We start from the raw sequence: 14587 nt of genomic DNA, 5'->3' as shown, positions 1-14587 counted from the left end.
TTCGCTTTGCATTCGAGTTCGCAGGAAGTATGAACTGGGCTTAAGTTCGCTTGTCTGATTACCAGAGTAAATAAATAGACAGCTCACTGCACTGGGGTTATGTAACATATTAGATTCAGCAATATCAAAATCTATATTCCCTCCATGGTCAGGAATCCATACACAACATAAAAATTGAAGGATGCATGGCTGGAGATGACAGTGTTCACTTAGTCTTCTCTGGCCTGCTTTAATGTCAAAGTCCCGAACAGCCAGCTGGTGCTAAATTAGTATGCTTTCATCAGTGAGGTGCTGTGTATAGGCCTACACCACTGTGTACCATTACTGTGTGTGTGTGCATGGGGTCTATGCAGGGGTCTATGCAGGGGTCTATGCATGGGTCTAGGACGGATTACTGTTCATTGTAATGTACCTGTGATGAAATGTAGGGGGGAGAAATAGCCACTGATGTCATTGTACTGGACATTGAACACAGGATGAGCCCAAGCAGAGCAGCATTGTTGACCACTCATTGATGACAGCACACCTACACTGTACCTTTGATGAGTTATTGTGGCAGGGACAGTCCCTGCATTATGATATACCCGGAACTGTGACATTTCTGCTGGTTGGCCTTCCACATGTACGAGCACAGTGTATAATCTCTGTGTATAGAGTATCGGAGTACAGTATAGTTTTGCATTAGAGAATTTGTTAATAAGTTAATTAGGTAATAAGTAACAGAGCATACTGAGGACTGCCGAGCTCTGTATAGTCCATTCCATGTGTTACATTCATAATGTACAATTTGTGTACAGTCGTTCTTCTTGTAACTTCTTGTAACGGTCATGTAGTTTGAGTGCAGGAGGAGTCTCAGATAACCAAGGTGGGATTTGTCATGGAGGCCACATGCTCTCATAGCATAGCCCGTAGTAAGACATGCGGCTTACGTAGGAGAAGGTAAGTGTGTCATGACACTTTTATTAAACCTCAAGGAATCTTACACTTACAGTTAAAGGAACGTTACAGAATTGGTAAGAAACAAAAATCGTGAAGATCACAGATTTACGATATTAGTAGAAAACATCCCTTGAAATATTTCTGTTAAATTAAATAATATAATTTCTTGTTTGGAGTTTATCACTCAGTGAGCGTTTTATTAATTTTTGGCGTCGATGCAATGCAAAATTTGTTATCGGGTTTTCACTATTCATTCGTGACCCAGATGGCCAATCAATCTCAAACTTCTACAGGTTTGTCAGTTTATCTATGGTGGATTACATAAAGTGCTTACACTGCCAGCAACTTTTTTTCTAGCAAAACCAATTCTGTAATGTTCCTTTATAGAAATTTAAAAGACATTGGTGTAAATTAAACTTGATTAAAAGTGGTAATGACCGGGTTGGTGGCTGGCGCTGTTAACGGACCGAGCCGGATGCGAGGTCCGTTAACGGCGCCAGCCACCAACTAAGGTTAATAAATACCTTTTTTAGCGAATTAAACGGCTAAAACTGTCAAAATTTTGTGACTTTTCTCTTGGCGGTACTTCCAGACATGTTCAGGGGCCATATTTGAGCTTTTGATGGTTCCCATCTCTTTCGTGCGTTAATCACATTACTGATCTTTGAGACCAGTGACTCTTTTAAATAATGATCTGTTCAGCGCCTTCACTGGGGTCAAAGGAGGCAAATGATTGGACGATAGCTGTTCCTTGTGCAATAAAATGCTCGCCTGAGCTTGGCGTCAGTTTATACGCGCGCACTCAAAATTGATACATTTTCAGCGCTCGTACGCGTAAGTGTGCGAAGTTGCAATGACACTTACAGGGATATAAATAAGCGTGCGATACAGTGCAACGCGCAAGGTTTACACAATGTATGCTGATTTAATGGCCACTTATTCGCTATTTTCCCAAGCCAGTCTTTATACCACCGTTAACACTCCCACACGTGACCGGGTTTTGACCAATCAGAGACTTGAAACCGTCCAAGGTATTTATTAATGTATCTTTGTGATGGTAGCCATCACAACCAATATTAAAGGGCAAAATGACAGTGAACTCTCAAAGTGCTTTTGGAAAGTCTCTCTCGAGAGAAAAACCAGTGTGAAGGGAAATCTGATACCCTTTCATTGTGCCTGAGAAGGGAGGCCAATCTGGCGTTTTGGTTTATATTGAATTGCTGGTTTCTGAAGTTGTTGTCCTGGCACTAAGTAAAATCTGATCGGTAAGTTGGACGGACTGGGGTTAGTTTTGCTTTGTTTTTTAAAGGCATTTTCTCCTTGGTTTTGCATGTAATCTAAAGTATTGTAACCATTTGATAGCTGCTCAGGCCTGTGTGCTTCGTTTTTAAAAGGGCAAGGGCACCAAGGCATATTCCTCCTTGGTTTTGCATTAAATCTAAAGTATTTGTAACCATTTGATAGCTGCTCAGGCCTGTGTGCTTCGTTTTTAAAAGGGCAAGGGCACCAAGGCATTTTCTCCTTGGTTTTGCATTAAATCTAAAGTGTTGTAACCATTTGATAGCTGCTCAGGCCTGTGTGCTTCGTTTTTAAAAGGGCAAGGGCACCAAGGCATTTTCTCCTTGGTTTTGCATTAAATCTAAAGTATTGTAACCATTTGATAGCTGCTCAGGCCTGTGTGCTTCGTTTTTAAAAGGGCAAGGGCGCCAAGGCATTTTCTCCTTGGTTTTGCTTTAAATCTAAAGTATTGTAACCATTTGATAGCTGCTCATAGACAGGCCTGTGTGCTTCGTTTTTAAAAGAGCAAGGGCACCAAGGCATTTTCCTTGGTAAAGGGCACCCTATGAGGAAGTTGTAAATTTCTACAAGAGCATTTCAAGGGCACCAAGGCAATGACCAGGGGGCTTGTTTTGGATCGCAATCGCCTTCATTGCCTCAGTGAAGTATCAGGCCTGGCTGCTGCAGCTGGTTTTGCTCTATCTTTAAATTGAACTTTTATTCGGCTATTTTTTACTTTTGGATTACAAGTTTTACTTTTGTATACTGTACACAATTCCACAATCCAAAGAAAATAAAACTGCCTGCGTTTGTATAAAACGTACAACAGTTGTGCCATATTTGCCTTTCGCCTTAGATAATTCAGCATCGTTGAAGTTTTGTCTTCTCAAACTTTCCAGCTGGATAGGAAATTTTGTCAAAAACAGATACTATCTGTATAGTGCAAGCAAAAAAACAAAGTATTGAACATTTATCCATTATGAGATTCAATGAGTTATGTTGCAGTACAATGAACAAAGATAGATTAATTAGCATCTTGAAATCTCTGGGAACTGAGTAATGAATTGTTGTTCCTTCCAAGACGTATTTTCAAGTCATCCGATCCAAACAAAACTGTATTTTAGTGTTTTCAATTTCCAAATCCAAGCTTGAAATACTTTTTTTTAGCAGCACGCAACAAGAATGCACTCAAATGGAACAGCTGACGAATATTAATATTTATATCAATCTGCTGATTTGTAAGACCAAAGTTTAAGTCATCCCATCCAAGCAAAACTTTTGTTGCAGCCACTGGACAATAGTGGTACTGTAATTACTCAAAACAATTGTTAGCAAAAAGCTTACTTGGTATTGAGCAATGGAGAGCTGTTGATTATAAAACATTGTGAGAATTGTCTCCCTCTGAACATGGAGTCTATTGCTCCATGCTCTGAAGTAACGTATTTTTTGAGAAAAAAAGTATTTTCTCACTCAAATATTTGAATTGATTTCGAGACCTCAGAATTAGATTTTGAGGTCCAGAAATCAAGCATCTGAAATCACACAACTTTGTGTGACAAGGGTGTTTTTTCTTTCATTCTTCTCTCGCAACTTTGACGACCAATTGAGTTCAAATTTTCACAGGTTTGTTATTACATGTATATGCATCAAGTGAGAAGACTGGTCTTTGACAATTACCAAAGGTGTCTAGCCAGTGTCTTTAATACTTTTGCTTAGCAGACCATGGATAGAGCAGACCAACAAGAACATTCCATACTGTCCCTGCACTCAAAAGAAACAGGTGATGAATATGCATATATTTATCAACCTGCTGAGACCACTGTTTTAGTCATCCCATACTTTTTTTAGCAGCACAAAACAAGAATACATACTCCAACACACCCCTGCACTCAAATGGAACAGCTGACGTTTATATTTATATCCATCAGCTGATTTTGTGAGACCACAGTTTAAGACACTTAATTGCATTCCAGACTTAAAAATAAATAACCCTCATTGTCCAGCACATTATAAATAACCCTGATTGTCATGAGAATGAAAGAAAGTTCAAAGGTCAATATTTAGGACAATATTTGTATTGGTGATTAAGACGATTGGAATATAATCAGCGAGATAAGAGTAGACTGGTTACTAGTTACCTTGAGATTAACAAGCCGGCTTTTATAAGAAGTGAGCAGACCATTTCAGCTGATACAGTAGTTGCCATTTATAAAGTGATTCTGGACTACATGGCTAGAACAATCTACACACATGCCAGGGAGTTGATTGCTTTGTACTGGCTTTGTAAACCTGTACTGTGTGTGTGGCAATGCACTGCACAGAAGGACATCCTTTCTGCATAGCTGCAGTACATACCATGTACTGTATTTTATGTTGTTGTTTAAACTACACGTGTACATATATCTCTCCTTCGTGGATAAAATTCAGTCTTGGCCTCGTCTTTGAGTCTAGCCAATTGTTCAGAATTGTTGCTGAAAGATGAGTGGACAGATCTAGAGAGGCGCAGCTGCTGATGTGAAGGCTGATCGGTAAAATTGTGAAAGGATAGACTATAAACTGTACCAAAAAACAGGAGAAATGATCTCACTTGCTCGAAGAATATGAATGGAAGAGACTGCAATACTGTACCATAGAGCAAGGAGTACGACGGTTATGCTGTATGCATCAGAATGAACATAATCAAAATTGGAGTGAATGTTTTTGTATGAACAGTGGTTTTCTACATTTGCTGAGGAATCTACGCTTACGGAATGACACAGTGGCTCTGACCTACTTCCATGCTCTGACATTGACCCGAGGTTCGGTCATGGTTCAGTGAACACACTCATATTGGTCATGGTTTAGTATAGTGAACACCTGTACTCCATGCAACCAACTGCATTGAGCGTTTGTTTTGACACTAACTCTTATATTGTAGGAATTTTGACAGTGATCCATTGAATGGGATTGTCAGCATAGGAAGCACTGGTCAAATGTTGTAAAGGGAGTGGACAGGACATTTTGTAAAATTGTACTACAGTATTTTATGACATTGATAGTGTGAATGTGATGTCGCCATCACCTGCTAGAGTGGGTTTAATAGATGTTGAAATCCTCAAGCATTAACAGATGTGTCACATACACTTTGCCCTTGTTTCAACCGAAAACATACACATGTGCAATAATCACAGCTGCACTGCGTCACTAAAAACAACTCTTCAAATTCCTGCCACCTTCTACGATATTGAAATATGTGCATTATAGATGATTATTGGAAGAGCACATCTTGCGTACAATTTCAGAAGAACAGGTGTGAATGTGATTATTAGGGCGTATAATAATCACACGTCCAAGTCTGGCATAATTCTTATGACTACAGTGTATGATTACTTCAGTGTTGTCGTGATTGAGGCAGCGCTGGAACAAGTTTTGCCTTCTTGTGTCTTTACGTGAGCTTCGAGCAATCTACAAAATTGATTTGATGGTCACACTTCATCCGTCTTTTCTAATCACCATGTTTTAGTCTCGCCTTATGAATGCGAAATACGTCATCCCTTCTTTACATGTCAGCGTTACTACTCAGTGCGTCGCCGAACACCGGAACGGATTTGTTCCAAATGGTTGAAGATGCTTTCCTCATCGTAGCGATGTCGGTCACGATCGCGCTCACTATGATCTCGTTGCTGGTCACTTATCGGCACTAGGAATAAGATTGTGTAAACAAGTAAACAAATGTCGTGTTAACAAGTAAACAAATGTTGACTTTTAGTAAACAAGGAAACAAATGTTGACTTTGTTGCCGTTGACCTGTCTGGGCGCGGACATTCTGGAAGTCATTCAAGACGCTTTGCTCATCGTGTTCATGGGGCTTACAATAATGCTCTATGTGATTATAACCTTGTCAAGGATTCAGGTACAGCATCATAGAGATTATTAAATCAAGAAGATTGGTGAAGAGAACAAACTGCTGAAAGACTAGTAAGAAGTCTAGCATTTGAGGCAGTCGAATAAAGAAACTATGGTGAAGAGAGCAAACTGCTGAAAGACTAGTAAGAAGTCTAGTATGCGAGGCAGTCAGTATTAAAGGATTCTCACAGGGGTTGTTCTATAGAGATAGTAAACAAACTGCAAAGAATCTATGGTGAAGAGAGCAAACTGCTGAAAAACTTGTAAGAAGTTTAGCATTCGAGGCAGTTGGTATTCCTGACGTCAATAGGCGATTGTTCCATAGGAGAGTGTTGTAAAACAGTAAGAAGGAATCTATGGTGAAGAACTAAACTGCTGAAAGACTAAGAAGTTTAGTACTTGAGTTGAGACAGTTCGAACCCCTGTCTAGGTAATTGAAACTTTGTCAAGGATCATGCCTTGTTTCATAGAAGGTTGTAAAGAATCTATGGTGGAGAGCTAACTTATGAAAGCCTAAGATTGAAACTTTGTCAAGGATTGAAAGCCTTGCTTCACAGAGAGTGTTATAACACAGTAAAAAGGAATCTTTGGTGAAGAGAGCAAACTGCTGAAGGACTTGTAGGAAGTCTAGCATGAGACAGCAATTGGGACATGCCTGACTAAGAATATTGGAATTGCAGTCCATGTCATTATATTGCACTTTGACATGCCTGTGTGTTGATTAATTTCGCGTGTATATTTAGTCATTGTATTTTAAACTTTGATTAACCACAAGGATTCAAGGGCACGAGATAAGCTGCATTTTTTCTCTCTCAACTGTGGACACATGATCGTTTGATGTAGTAGGCATATTATTATGCACATTTTCCTATGTCTGCTGTACTTTTACACGGCCAGAAACCTTCAATTACTGCCCTGTGCAACTCACACCCCTATAGTGTGATTACCGATGACCTTTCCCATTGATCATATAACACCTTTAGCCGGTACTCATTAAGGAACTGCCCGGAGAGCCCAACGTAAATTAGACGCTCGTTCAGCAATCAACTCTCCGGCTTATTATTAAAAAGAAAAATCTCCATCTGACAACAATCTAGGGATAACATACACCACTCCTGGCCGAGTTATTCAAGCGTGAAAGTCTACAAGAACATTGCCCCCCCCCCCCATCCAGTCGCGGTTATTGAACATTCCTGCGGGTGGCATATTTAAGGGTACAGTTAGATTATTAATCTTTGACGGTTGATTTTGAACGCGAGACATTTTGACGCCGTCCGGTGTTTTTGCAAGTCGTCACCACGATGCAGTTCAACAGTCGCTGTTCGGCGTCTTGCATGGATAGCTGTTGTGAGCGATGTGGGGAAGAGTTTTCCGATTGTGTATGCACTACTTGTACAAGGTAAGTCAAAATGTCTTATAGATGGGAGAGTTGGAAAGTGGGTCAATCGAGACAAATCTTGACTTGAGAAAATGGTGGGATTATCTCACTGCTGTTTGAGTCCAAGAGCATCAATCATTAACCGGCTTGATACTTCCTGGGCCCAATTTCATAAAGCCTGTAAGCACAACAATTTGCTTTGCATGAAATTTCTTCCTTGGTAAAAGCAGGGTTACCAACCAAATTTTCATTTTTTGCATATTGCTTGATACTGATATTCAGCTGTTGTTAGCTAGATCAGCTGTTGTTTGCTAGATCCTGAAAATCACTTGGAAATTTGGTTGGTTTTTACCAAGGTAGAAATTTCATGCTAAGCAAATTTTTGTGCTTACAGGCTTTATGAAATTGGGCCGTGGAGGCAATGAAGGCGATTGTCTCCTTGCCCCCTGGTCATTGTCTTGGTGCTCTTGAAATGATCCAGGGTGCCCTTTATCCAAAATAAAATGCCTCCAGAGTCCTTGCCCCCTGGTCGGCCATCGGTTGCCCTTTGTGGGCAACCATTTGGAACCAGCCTCATGAGCATGGTTTCTTTCACTGGTCCCAATAGCATGTTCCATTCTAACATGTGTAAAATGCAGAGAGGAACCATCGACACTATATCAAAAACCATAAGGCAATGGAGTGTTGAATATTGTGGTATCGATGGTTGACTAGACTTCCAAACAAGACATTTTCGAATGAGTGTAGTCACTGGGCATGCATGTTGCTGGTCAGTAGTCGACTAGCTGCACTACTAGCACTAGTCGCCCAGGCCTTCAGCATGGGCGGAGGTCGAGCTGGAAGGACTGGGCAAGTCTGTGAATCTGGATACACCAAGTTAAAGGAACACGTTGCCTTGGATCGGTCGAGTTGGTCTTTGAAAAGCATTTGTAAAAGTAGGAAACAATGATCCACACAAACATGCCTCGAAATTGCACGGTTTTCCTTTTACCTCGTCGGCCATTTATGGGAGTCAAATTTTTGACTCCCATAAATGGCCGACCGTGTTAGTTCGCACAGTAAAAGGAAAACCACGCAATTTCGAGGCAAAGTTGTGTGGATCATTGTATTCTACTTTGAAATCATTTTTCCAACCTTATGCATTTTATAAAAAAAACGGTTACAAACGCTTTTTATAGACCAACTCGACCGATCCAAGGCAACGTGTTCCTTTAAAATGCTGGTCTTTGACAATTACTAAGGCCTGATATATAACGGAGGCAACAAAGGCGATTATATCCATACCCCCTGGTCATTGCCGTGGTGCTCTTGAAATGCTTCAGTAGAAATTTACAATTTCCTCATAGGGTGCGCTAAATACTAAAGGATAATTAATGTCCTTGCCCTTTCAAAAAACGAAGCATACAGGCCTGATTATAAACCAAACTTGTCTTGAGCATGCATGTGCATTGAGCTGTGATGGGTATTGTAACAGTTTTGGGCGAGACACTGAGCGGAACAAAATGGTTTTTGAAGGATAAGTGACCACATGTAGGGCTCAAGTACTAGTAGTTACCTAACACAACACAGTCGCCACAAAAAGAAATAAACGATAAACGAGAACAAAAATGACAGGTCAGTAGGGTTCAAAACTTTGCATGGTGGGATAATAAATAATCAGGTGATGTTTAGCGGTAGCACTTAGCCCCTACTTTATGAATTGTAAATCTCTTTTTGAGTAGTGTTGGTTAGAAGAACTGGTGGTTGACAACTCAACGCTTCCATCAGTATGTTATTGGCCCAATTTCATAGAGCTGAGCACAAAAAGTAGCTTAGCAGAACAAAATTGTGCTTACCAGAACAGGATAACCAGTCAAGTGTGACTGGTATACTGGGCCCAATTACATAGAGCTGCTAAGCACAAAAACTTGTTTAGCATGAAATTTCTTCCTTGATAAAAACAGGATTACCAAAAAATATTCTATTTGTTGCATATTTCACATTACTGGTATTCGGCTGTTAAAAGCTTATCCTGAAAATCACGTGGAAATTTAGTTAGTAATCCTGTTTTTTTTCAAGGAAGAAATTTCATGCTTAACAAATTTTTGTGCTTATTAGCTCTATGAAATTGGGCCCTGCTCATTTCTGCCAAGCAGAAAACTGTTTTAAAAGCAATTTTCAGTAGGGTCACCACCAACATGAGGCTAGCTACAATCCCGGCCATATCTCGTTGGGCCCCCCTGCCCCCTTTCAATGTTGGTTCCAATTGCTGATTTTGGTTCCAATTGCTGATTGTGTTCTGAGTTGTGTTCTGAGTTACAGTCAACATTGAGCGGGGGGCGGGGGACAAATATTTTGAATGTGAATGGGAAGTGCACAGGGAATCGTTGTATACAACGTTAGGAAAGGGTGGCCCAAGCATTTTGGCCGGGATTGTAGCTTGGTTGGTAGAACGCTGACACGTTAATCTCTAGTCAATTTTTTTCCCAAAAAGCAATATTTACTGCTATTTAATCAGCTCTATGAAGTTGGGCTGTGGTTGACAACTCGATAATGAATTGATCAGAGCATACTGATCGAAACGTTGAGTTGTCAACCAGCGGTTCTTCTCAGCAGAACCAACACTACTCAAAAGAGATTTACACTTGGGTCACTACCGCTAAACCTCACCTGATATGACAGGTCAGTAAGTTCAGCTGGAATAGACAAGGTTTTTTTTGGCAAGTACCCTGTACTACTGATGACGTACCACAGTTTTTTTTTACGACCATGCAGAAGAATGGGAAACCATTGTGTTAATGAGTCACCTAACTGTTGGAAAAGCAGGACCCAGTTACAGTGCTGGACGAGCAATACACACAGTGAACAAATCAACTACTTTAGTACAACGTCTGCAGGTGTATTGACTGAATGTATACACAGTGTAACAGCAAGGCCTCTTGTACATAGTATGTGTTGGCATAAAACCTGGCATGCAATGTACAAGCTACCCATTGAACCATACGTTTCAGGATCCAGCGGTTGAAATTATACCACTAGCCAGGGACTACCAGATTTTTCCAGTTTGATAGCCTGGCTGGCTATAGTGGAAAAATAATGTAAAAATCAACATCACAAACAACAATGAATTGCTGATGTATTTTAATGTGAAATGCTTTTGGTGTCCAATTGGTGCCGTGACTCAATACGTAATGTGTTTTTCGGGCTACCAAAATCTCATCAGGGGTGGATTTCACAAAGAGTTAGGACTAGTCTTATCTCGAGTTAGGACCAGTTACTCGTCATAACTTAGGACTATCCATGCAGTTTGTATATCTCCTAGGACTAGTCCTAAGTTAGGACAGTCATCACTCTATGTGAAATCGACCCTAGGGCTACTAAAAATTCTTGATCATTAATTTAGCCCTGCTGACTATCATGGAAATACCCTCAAATTTTGACCCCTGAGGATCCCATAAAGTGAGAAATACATTTTGTTAGAACCCCCATAGAACCTTAACAGTGACATAATACTATCCATTGACCAGTTTTCAGGGACATTAGGTTTCAATTATGTGCCCTTTGCTAAAAGGAAATGCACCTTCGAAGGTGAAATTCCAGGCCAGCAGAATAAACACTTTCAACTATGAAAAAGTCTCCTCTGAATAAAAAAACATTAAAAAAATAAAAAATTAAAAAAATAGAACCTGCTGTTTAAAGGAAGTGGACACTATTGGTAATTACTCAAAATAATTATTAGCTTAAAAATCTACTTGGTTACGAGGAATGGGGAGAGGTTGATGGTGTAAAACATTGTGAGAAACAGCTCCCTCTGAAGTGACGTAGTTTTTGAGAAAGAAGTAATTTTTTACGAATTTGATTTTGAGACCTCAGATATAGAATTTGAGGTCTCAAAATCAACCGTCTAAACGCCCACAACTTCATGTGACAAGGGTGTTTTTTCATTCATTATAATCTCACAACTTTGATGACCAATTGAGCTCAAATTTTCATAGGTTTGTTATTTTATGCATATGTTGAGGTACACCAAGTGAGAAGACTGGCTTTTGACAATCACCAATAGTGACCAGGTACTTTAAATGACAATGTCATGTAACTTCATTGTCCTTGGGATGGGGGATGGGGGGGGGGAGGGGTTTAAAATCATTGAACCTAAACACAATCGTATGTATTCACTGGTTTACTTGGCACAATGGGTAGTTCCACAATCCCATAATACCCAGACCTTTCATTATTAGGAGCATAGAGCGTTAGGAGGGTGTACTGTGTAAAGTTGGGCGTACATTACATTGTTTCTATAGCTGTTCAACTTCCTTATTATTTTTTACTAAGTTGTGCAAATAGCCAACACCAGGATCGTCTGTTCACACTCTGTACGGTCTTTGGGACCATTAAGGAAATACTGGTTTGTGGAGTATTGGACTTTTTATGCTGTGACGGTGACAGTGACAGTGTTACATGTATGGTATGTATGCAGGTGAGGCTTGTAATGATACAGTAGGGAATGATTTTGTTCAGCAATTTTTGCATAGCAAAATATTTAGACTGGGCTTCAGTTGTGCACACAGAATGCTAATAATATTGAGAAGCAAATCATGATTTTCGAGTGGCAATTTGATGGAGTTTGTGTAGCAATTTGCTCTGCTATACAAGGGAAATGTTACTGTGTAGTAAAAATCGTGCCTTGAATTAATCCCACGGCACCCACAGCAATTGTGGTGGTTGTAAAGTTCCAATGGAAGTTGTCAATTTCCCAATCAAAGTGCTCCTAACCGGAGCAAAATTAATGAGCATACGTAGTTAAAGGCCTGATGTACCGGAAATATACCATCGGTTATTTTTAATTTGGGCCATTCTGGTACTACTTGTGTTTTTGATCACTCTGAAACAGACAGTTTTCTGACATTTATAAAATGTTTGGACTTTATGTTTTTTTGTTAATGATAAGTAAAATATATTTCAGCTGAAGGTTTGTATACACTTGGAGTATCCCCACATATATATGCATAAAAATAGCAAGTCAGTGAAAATATGGGCTCGATTGGTTTTTGAAGTTACAAGAAAATTAACAGTGAAAGAAAAAACACCCTTGTTACACAAATTTGTGTGCTTTCAGATAACTGAGAAAGGCTTCAGCAGGCTTGAAGTCTTTCAAAGATTCAAATATTTGAGTGACAAATTACCTATTGGTAATTACTCAAAATAATTATTGGCATAAAACCTTATTTGGTAACGAGTAATGGGGAGAGGTTGATGGTATAACACATTGTGAGAAACGGCTCCCTCTGAAGTGACCTAGTTTAAGAGAAAGAAGTAATTTTCCATGAATTTGATTTCGAGACCTCAAGTTTAGAACTTGAGGTCTGTCTTTAAAAACTATGTTACAATCAGAGGGACCTGTTTCTCACACTGTTTTACACTATCAACAGCTCTCCATTGCTCATAACCAAAAGTGTGTACTTTTTCTTGAACTGTTTCTATGTAATTTTCTTATGCCATATTTGCTAGAAAACAAGCTGGTCCTGGAGAGAGCGCAGTAACAAAAATTCAATAAACTATTATTATTATTGTTATTAAAAATGAAAGAAATGTCAGACTTGCAGATGGACTAATATTGACTGACTATAAAAATACTGACTGTAAAAATACCACCAGGCCGTTAAGTCCCATGAAATATTTTTAAATGCTGAAAAGAAAGTTCATTGTTGTTTTTGCACAGCTGGCTAGCAAAAGGTACTGCCTTAGCCACAGGAAAAAAAATAACAGAATATATCAATTTTACGAATCGGCAGGGGATATTTTTTGTTGATATTTAAGGATCTGTTCCACGTTTTGATAGACTGCTTCGGGCACGGCTGGGGTCCAGGGAACAAAATCTGTTCCATATTTATGAAATAAGAGCGCACTATTATTATTTCTTGAATTCCGTCGAGTATTTTTGTCTGGTTTGAGAAAGCGAGGCATGTAGAGCTGCCAACTCTTAAAGGAACACGTTGCCTTGGATCGGTCGAGTTGGTCTTTGAAAAGCGTTTGTAACTGTTTGTTATAAAATGCATATTGATTAGAGAGATATTTTAATAGTAGAATATAATGATCCACACAAGTATCACTCGAAATTTTCGTGGTTTTCCTTTTACCTCGACGACAACACGGTCGGCCATTATGGGAGTCAAACTTTTGACTCCCACAAATGGCCGACCGTGTTTAAAATTAAGTTGGCAACAACCAATCTCTCTCATACAAACATTGGTTTCAAACATCACTGATTTTGAATTAATTATTGCACAAATCAAGAAATTATGATTCAGTAACTAGGCGTTAATATTTATTCTAGTCATTGTTAAACCGTGACTAGCATGGGAGGAGTCGAACTCATAACCTTGTGATTGCAAGTCCTGCAGTCTAACAAATGGACAACGGTGGCCATGTTTGTGGGTATGTTGCCCATCTCCTCATATATATCAAGTTTCCTACAATGAATCTGCAGTTATTGCAAGCTCCACCATCAACACTCTAGTCAATAGAGTTTAAAAACTGTTCATGTGTATCCGGGTTGCTCTTTGAAAGAACTCACTGAATAAATAACACAATGATTACTTGCTATGTTTTAACAATAATGTCAACAAATAATGGTTTATTTGTCGGATGACTTCCTGTTCATCATAGCAGAAAACTCGTTCCAGTCTGATGATCAAATGTTTTGGGAAGTGAAATTGTTTAAACTAAGGATCCATGTATTACAATGATTCAGGATTTTTTTCAAACCCAGATGAAAAACACCTTAAAAAATATATATATATTGACTTGTTGCAGGAAACACAGGCAGGTAACTGTTGAGCTGGACAACAGTGTTTCCTCATTGTGTCCTTGTTGTTTTCATAGAAGGACAGAAAACTGATAAACACCCAGGTACAACATTTGGTGTTCAGTGCAGTTTTCTCTTTTTAGTTGCACAGCTGCTTTCTTGGCCATTTAGTAGAAAACATCCCTTGAAATATTTCTGTCTGAAATTTCATATTTGATGAGAAATAAATAATCTAATTTTAGTGTTTTGAGTTTATCACGTTTTATTAATTTTTGTTTTGGCATCAATGCAATGCAAAATTTGTGATCAGTTTTTCACAATTC

The 14587-nt window shown here is 39.2% G+C and overlaps 1 protein-coding gene across 4 annotated transcripts in view; it reads left to right on the top strand.

Annotated features, from left to right (window-relative positions):
* LOC117302225 (NAD kinase-like) overlaps positions 1-14587 on the top strand; it is a 34573-nt gene that overhangs the window by 5691 nt on the left and 14295 nt on the right. The window contains exons 1-2 of one of the 4 annotated variants that reach the window (XM_033786058.1): positions 340-939; positions 7362-7501. The exons of 1 other annotated variant lie outside the window; for it this stretch is intronic. In XM_033786058.1, the coding sequence (XP_033641949.1) occupies positions 7404-7501 (98 nt within the window). In that variant the 5' untranslated portion in view covers positions 340-939; positions 7362-7403. Of the gene's footprint in view, positions 1-339; positions 940-7361; positions 7502-13853; positions 13895-14587 lie in introns of those variants that run through there. 2 more of the 4 variants (XM_033786059.1, XM_033786061.1) reach the window with 2 other exon arrangements.

Source organism: Asterias rubens, chromosome 18 (genome assembly GCF_902459465.1).
Source record: "Asterias rubens chromosome 18, eAstRub1.3, whole genome shotgun sequence".
NCBI classification, from domain to species: domain Eukaryota; kingdom Metazoa; phylum Echinodermata; class Asteroidea; order Forcipulatida; family Asteriidae; genus Asterias; species Asterias rubens.
This window is presented reverse-complemented; position numbering and strand designations above follow the sequence as displayed.